The sequence below is a fragment of the Nicrophorus vespilloides genome, unplaced genomic scaffold (assembly GCF_001412225.1).
Source record: "Nicrophorus vespilloides isolate i.1.1-1 unplaced genomic scaffold, Nicve_v1.0, whole genome shotgun sequence".
Classification (NCBI taxonomy): Eukaryota; Metazoa; Arthropoda; class Insecta; order Coleoptera; family Silphidae; genus Nicrophorus; species Nicrophorus vespilloides.
In genome coordinates, this window is record NW_017100099.1 from 1,024,531 (window position 1) to 1,032,477 (window position 7,947).

Below are 7,947 nucleotides of genomic sequence, written 5' to 3' on the forward strand. Positions count from 1 at the left end.
CTGTATGTTAGTTTCTTCTTTTAGAATAACTTCTGGTTGGGGCTTCAAATTGCAGACTTCGTGATACCAAAGCTTCGTTATTAGAGGTAATTTTAACTGAAGTATGACAATTAATAGCTTTAATTTAGATTTTTATTGAATTTATTGAAAAATAAACAACTTAATCATATATATTTCTCTAACATCAAAATGTATGTTGTAATACTTTTAATCAACTTAAATTAATGAAGATATTACAAAGAAAATTAATATTATGATTATTTTATTCTGTAAATTAATTTTATAGTAATAGAAATATAAAAACAATAAAGAAAAAAATGTTTACTAACTAACGCGTTTATACCTATTTAAAGTGATAATTCATAAACGGAGAAATTTTTTTTATCAAATCTATAAACAAAGAATATCTTGATAATTCAATTTCATGATTTAAAGTACAAATTAACAATTATTAAAAAGTCTTACTTTAAGGATCTGTAGTATCAAATAGTATCACAGTTTTTAATATGACAGAACCAATTAATCCTGTAATTTGTGGGTTTACTATGATTCAAATCTATTTATGTTGTAATAAAGAGTTTTCTCATTTTCTCAAATACATCCATGTAATATAAATATACGCACTTATTTTATAGACAAGCATTGGAGATTATACAAAATTAATAAAATTTCTCTTTAAGTTTATTTTCTTGGAAAAGCAATATTTGCATAGAGTCTGTTATTAGTGGAATTGCAAAATATTCCGCATATGTTAAACAAACGATTTTTCGTATAACACTTTATAAACTCATATCTTAGTTAATCTGATAATAAAACCGAAAATGCATGTATTTAATCCTTTAATTTGAATGAAGCTGTTAATAGATATAATTTAATGAATATGAGATGATTAAAGCTTAATTGACGTAGATTCGTTCAGTATAAAAGACGAGTGAATCTTAGATTAAAGAAAAATAAAACAATAGTGAAAATGTGCAGTAGTGTAATGGGAACAGCGTTTTGGGTGAGTAGGTGAACCCATCGAGACAACCATATAAGTCACAATGTTGATTGCAGCTCATCATCGGACTGTTAATTACCTATGGGAAAGCATTAGGATGTGACAAACCTCATGTGCGATGCGTGAACGAAAGTACTTTCACTCTGGACGTGACGATATTCGATCGTACGTTCGATTTTGGTGTAGTCCTGAATTGTCCGGAGTATCATTTTTGTCACGAGAGAACGGATACACCGTAAGTCTACTGATTTGAATAATTTAAACCAGCGTTTCTCAACCTTTTTACCACAACAATCAAAATATTTGTTTGTACAATCAATTCTCTTATAATGCGTTATATTTAATGAATACATTGTAAAATAAATATACAAATTAGTTTTATTCTGAGTTCTATGGAAACCTAATTATAATTCTATAAGCAAATCAAGTTTTATATTCACATCACTCAAATTGAAATTATCAATTCATTGTTTATACACATTTTTTCTACCAATGTATTGAGTTAGATATATCAATTAATTCTTGATCTAAACTGTAGATTCGAAACTTGTTTTTCCTGAAATAGCTTTTAAGCAAATTAAGTTGTATTATAAGAAAACATCGTTACTATAAGAGTATTATACTATAAGAGTATTATAAGGAAACAGCGTTATAAGAGAACCGCATTATAAGAGGATTGTCGCAATTTTGATTTCGCTTTATATAGAAGCCGTACTATACGAGTATTATAATGAAACAGCGTTATAAGATAACCGCGTTATAGGATTGTCGCAATTTTGATTTCGCCCTATATGCAAACCGGATTTTTAAGAGTATTATTATTAAACAGCATTATAAGAAAACCGGATTATAGGGGGATTGTCGCAATTCTAATATCGCTTTATATGGAAACCGTACTATAATAGTATTATGAGGAAACAGCATTATAAGAGAACCGCGTTAAAGGAGGATTGTCGCAATTTTGATTTTGCTCTATATGGAAACCGTATTATAAGAGTATTATTAGGAAATGGCATTATAAGAAAACCGCGTTATAGGAGGATTGTCGCAATTCTGATATCACTCTATATGGAAACCGTACTATAATAGTATTATTATGAAACCGCATTATAAGAGTACCGCGTTATAGGAGGATTGTCTCAATTTTGATTTCGTTTTATATGGAAACCGTACTATAAGAGTATTATGAGGAAACAGTATTATAAGAGAGACGCGTTATAGGAAGATTTTCGAAATTTTGATTTCGCTTTATATAGAAACCGTACTATATGAGTATTATAAGGAAACAGAATTATAAGAGAACCGTGTTATTGGAAGATTGTCGCAATTCTAATATCGCTTTATATGTTAACCGTACTATAAAAGTATTATGAGGAAACAGTATTATAAGATAAACGCGTTATAGGAAGATTGTTGAAATTTTGATTTTGCTTTATATAGAAACCGTACTATATGAGATGACAACTAATAAGTATTTCTCGCTTGTGACCAAGGTGATAGCTGTCATTTTGCGACATAAATTTTTTTATCCCAGTGAATATTGGCTCATGATTGAGAACCGCTGATTTATAATATTTGCATCCTTTGTTTATGTAAAATAATAAATAAGCGTTATCATCGGGAAAAGCAATGTACCGTAGAATATATACACATTGAATTATAAATAATTTCTATGTAAAACGGATAACATCTGAATATTGCGTGCGTGTTTTCACTATGCAAATTAATACAAAAGTAATTGGAAGTATTTTCGAGGAACGTAGATAACATTCTTTTGTTTTCGTTGCCGTTCGTTACAGATGCATGCCGTATCCACCAACTACAACTGCAATTACCGACACCGATGAAATTGCTACTGGTAAGTTTTGAATACAAGTTTATAGCTTTTAGCTCGCACAAATGCGCACTGTTTCTATTATATAACTTATAAAACAATTGCATTACATAAACTTACTGTCAAATATAATAATTGATGTAGTTCCTCCACTATATAATGAACAGAATGAAAGTTTTTTTCTCTCTTTTACATCCTGGAAACAATTTTTAACATTGTCATTGAAGCAAAATTTACAATGAAATAAAAATTACTAAAAATATAGTTTCTGCAATAAATTTATAATAAATTGTAATTGAATAATAATATGAAACAAAAAAACAGAAATAAAAATATTTTCCTCAAAGTTAATATACTATAAAAAATCTATGACTTTTATAATGTAAACTTGTTATACTGGTTATAGAATATCCTTCAATGTACTGTTAGAATTCTTATGAACTGTTGAATTTATGCTACGTGTGCATTGTAATTTTCAATATTGGTTTTTGTGAAACTCGTGCGGAATTAAGTCATAACATTACAAATAAATGCACAGTGCTTAAGCATTAATATCCTATAACCATAAGATCAGATGACATAAACATAACTTATGTAAATTACAAAGACGTTGCCTCCAGTACTTCAACACAATCATTTTAAAGTGCTTTATAATTTTTTAATATGAAATCAACGTTTTATTCCATAATATTTTTTTGTTCTTTTTTTAATCTTTTTAGTATTCGATTATTTTTCGTATAATATGGATAACGGACATAGGAAATGACGTATGTCTGTATTTTAATAGTGTTAGTCCACCGTTCATTTAACGCGGAAAGATTAAGCTACAGGACAGGATATGCCAAAATTAACGCAAGATTTGAATTAAATAGAAAACACAGTTTTTAGTCTTGTCTTTATTTTTATTGAATCATACTGCACAAACAGCGGCAAATTCAAATCTTTCGTTAATTTTGGGACACCCTTTACAAAATTATGTGTTGAATATTGTTTAGTGTGGTTTATACAAAAACGCATTTAAAATTTACTGCATAGAAAAACGAATAATTATAAAGTATTATTTTATTTCTTATTTTATCTCAAATAATTTTACTAAGGAAAACATTAATATATTGCACAAACAAGTCCTTGTTTCATATTCAAAATTTCCAGAAATAGAAAAACTGTCTCACATGCTACCAAGCTGTGTAATTGTCTTTAGAGAATTAAATAATTAATCTAAAAATTTCGTTCTTCTGTTTATAACATCTTTTACTAAAAACTACTTTTTTAATGTCTTAGGACAGGACCAACACTTGTTCAGGGTATTGAATATATTTATTAAATATATTTGCATTGCAAACTTTAAAGATCTCTACAATCTCACATGTGAGAATCATCGAGAACTAAAAAAACATATTCTTTTAAGTATAGAAATATATCTATCATGGCCTCTAAACTATTCTATCTATAAAATTTCTTCAAGAAACCGGTTTTCAAAAACCGTTTAGTAATATTTTTATATTTGAAATACTTACACCAAGATTACATGATAGCTTTTTTAAAAAAAAATAATAGTTTCTTAATTTGTTGACTTTTTTTTTGCAGAAAGACATACCATCACCACTACATCGATTACTACTACAGGTATGTACTTAAAAATTTACAAAATATTATTATAAATAATCATCATTTCAATGTCATTTACTGTATAAATCTATGAATATGAATTAATCGATTCATTATTGTAAATTGAAAAACGCACTAAGTTATATAGATATTTAATTTGTTTTATTGAAATACACGAATTAATTGATTGATTTATATAAAATACATATGGATTTTTATTTATTTATAACAGCTGTTAATAATATTTTGTATATAAAAGAAAGTTAATTTAAAAAAAAACAACTGAAATCCTTAAAATATTCAAAATCTTTTTATTTTATTATTAATCGTACAAAATTGTATAAAATACACAGTTATTTACAAAAAATACAATATGTACATGATATTTTGCAAAGTTAATTGCAGAACAAATTGCCTAATTATAGCTTTTACTGTATAATTTCTACTACAAGAATGCTAGTGAATCCAACCCATCGAAAAAATCCTTATTCTTCACATAAAAGTTTGACTGTGATGATTGACTTACCTGAATGGTGGACTTCACTGGTGAACTGCTAATGGTATTTTTCTTTGTTGTTGCTGTTTTCTCATAAGTTAGAATTTTCAGCGGCTTTGGAAAAAGCCATTCATTATTAGGATGGATGTGGTAGAGTGAGTTTGATTCATGTGAAGAATTCTCTTCAGACGAGTAAGTTGGACTAAAATTATCTTCAGATTCTTCAGTTAATGGTGACTTGACACTAGGTTCTTCTATATCACTCTTTTGCTGCAATAACGGATTTTCTTTGTCTTCACATACCTCAATTTGCTCACCATTATTTGCTTGTTTTTGTAGTACGTTCTTAATATTGTTAATCAATGTAATATCCCGTAAATTGCTCAATTTTGTGCACTTTATGAATTTGAGTTTACTCGCATCAATTACATTATATCGCACTTGATTGCGACCATTTCCGCTGTGGAATATCTTCAATGTCTGAATATTCGTCGGTGCTTTGGCCATTACGATTTTCATTTGTATCCTATTTTCTTTCAACTATCCTTTGAATGATATACCAATGACTGTTGTAGGTATTATATACCTATACCCTTTTATAATTTTCTAGAAATCTTGCAGATTCGATTCGATTCGATTCGAGACACGGTCGCTTCTTCTGTAGCTTTTATAACGTTTCTCGTGTTATGTTCGTGCTCTCTTTTTGAGTTTTGCGTATCATCGGATGCGCACGGTGTAATTAGTTGTTATTACTAAGATGGAAGTGGATAGCTCAAAAAATATTTCCCGATTTTCCGAAACATCAAGTTTCGGCTCGAGGGTGCAGAAGGCAATCAAACGAAATAGACATAAAAAGCCGAATACTAAAAAAGTAATATAAAATCATGCAGCCGATAACACTATCACTACAAATGTAGGATTCCGATATATTTAAAATACCGTATAGAGTTCAAAATTCAACCTAATACTTTAAAATTTTCTAGAACAATGTACACAAGAAAATATGACAACATCGTCTGATTGAATATCTGCGAGTCGACTACGAGCACAGAACTGACCGAATACAGATATGTTGTAGCTTATATAGCCTAAACTTACTATTACTAAGGGTACTACCTCCCTTATCAGTCCTTCCCGGAATACCAGCTACGGGCTGAAGTGGGGCGCACCGCACCAGGGTGGTAAGTAACCGCTACACATTTTTCACTATTCACTTTTATTTCTTGTTTTCTACGGAAAATGTGTAGTGTGTTACCTACCTTGGTAGGTACAGGATGAAAAGAGAGCGAATACAGATATGTTATATATAGCCTAATCAGTCTTTCCCGGAATACAAAATTGGCGAAACAGAAAAGTACAATATGAAACGTTTCCCAACAAAATTATATCGGTCAAATAATTGTACTGTAACAATTTACAAAGCTAAACCAAAAGAACTGATTGTTAGTTCAATGCATAAACTCTTAGAAGTTGAGGAAAATTATGCCCGTTTACCAAATTCGTTGTAGATGTGAACGACCAAATGGTCAGAAAATAAAATCTAAATCTAGGCCATCTCCTATAGGTATTTTTCAATATTCTAAAGTTAACCCGGTTTAATGCATACGATTTATATAAAGAAACCCTGGGAGAAGAAATTTCGAGGTAAGAATTAAAAATCAAAAAGAACAACCATTAGACAAAAAAGATCAAGCAACACCAGTCACATATATATGTACACGTTCATGTGAACAAACTAATAACATATGTCTAAAATGGAAAAAATACGTATGTGGAAATATTAGCAATATAGATAATTATATTTTTTACTGTCAAATTGTATATTATCTTCATTATATATTAAGAAATATAAATAGTGTTAAAAACCAGTATTTTGACCCGCCACGGTATGAGTATGTATATATTAAGTGTAGGTAAGTTTAGTGTTAATGAATAGGCCGACCATTGAGAACTTCAACGTCGACACACATACTTCTTGGGCAATAAGCTTGACTTGGACTTGAACCACCTACGAACCCTTGTTGTTGATGGGTAGTTTAGACAGTAATCCGATCTGTAAGCCTTACACATAGTTTCCTATTTATTATTAGAGGAACTAGAACAAATAAAAATATGAACAAATATATTAATTCTACGCAAATTTAAAATAAAAAATTAAATGTGACCATTGGGAAAATCATTTGCTAGACAAAAATTTGCAGTCCAATCAGGTTGTTTGTGTTTGCTTTCCACACATGTTAGTAAATATATACTTTCAATTACTTGAATTTTATTCCAATTAAAAATATTAACATATCAGCTTATTGAATAAAATATTGTTGAATGAGATTATACATTCATTATTTTACTTATAAAGAGTGTCCCAAAATTAACGCAAGATTTGAATTTGCCGCCATTTGTGCAGTTAAGTGTTGCAACCCAATTGCAAACAATTTGACACTTTACTACACAAATTCAAATCTTACGTTAATTTTGGGACACCTTTTATTTATTCAAAACCAGTATTCTTCACATACTGAAGCTGACAATTATATTGAAGTGTTCATTAATATGTAATATGTTTTGTGTTGCAGTTACACCTCCTGAGTGTCGAATGAATGGCTATTATCCTGCCACCAAAGTTAACCAATATTACGAATGTATTAGAGTCTTTTGGTGGTATAAAGTTACATTAAAAACATGTAAAACTGGATATATCTACAGTACAAACAATCCACCTTGCAATAAATCTTCAAATGATGTTTGATTAGTTATTAAATATTTTGTTATTTAGATATGCAGTTCCAGTTATTTAGATATGCATTAATAAAAAAAAAGTTATATTTTCATTGATTTATTTTATTTGCTTTTGCATGGAGTATGTATTTTTATATGTTTATGAAGTTCAATAAATATTAAAGAAATTGACAAACTGTACTGATTTGTGCGTTCAGTTTTGTAATAATTTTAGCAGTTTTTTTTTCAAATCAATTTTTGTATAAATCTTAATAACATTAATATTTTATATAA

At 29.0% G+C, this 7,947-nt stretch overlaps 1 protein-coding gene across 1 annotated transcript; it reads left to right on the forward strand.

Moving 5' to 3' along the window:
* Positions 1-966: 966 nt before the first annotated feature.
* On the forward strand, positions 967-7,726 carry LOC108567915. The gene is made up of 5 exons (XM_017928702.1): positions 967-1,003; positions 1,057-1,235; positions 2,800-2,858; positions 4,422-4,460; positions 7,512-7,726. The coding sequence occupies exons 1-5, from the start codon at positions 971-973 to the stop codon at positions 7,682-7,684; spliced, it is 483 nt and encodes a 160-aa protein (XP_017784191.1). The 5' UTR covers positions 967-970; the 3' UTR covers positions 7,685-7,726.
* Positions 7,727-7,947: the final 221 nt, after the last annotated feature.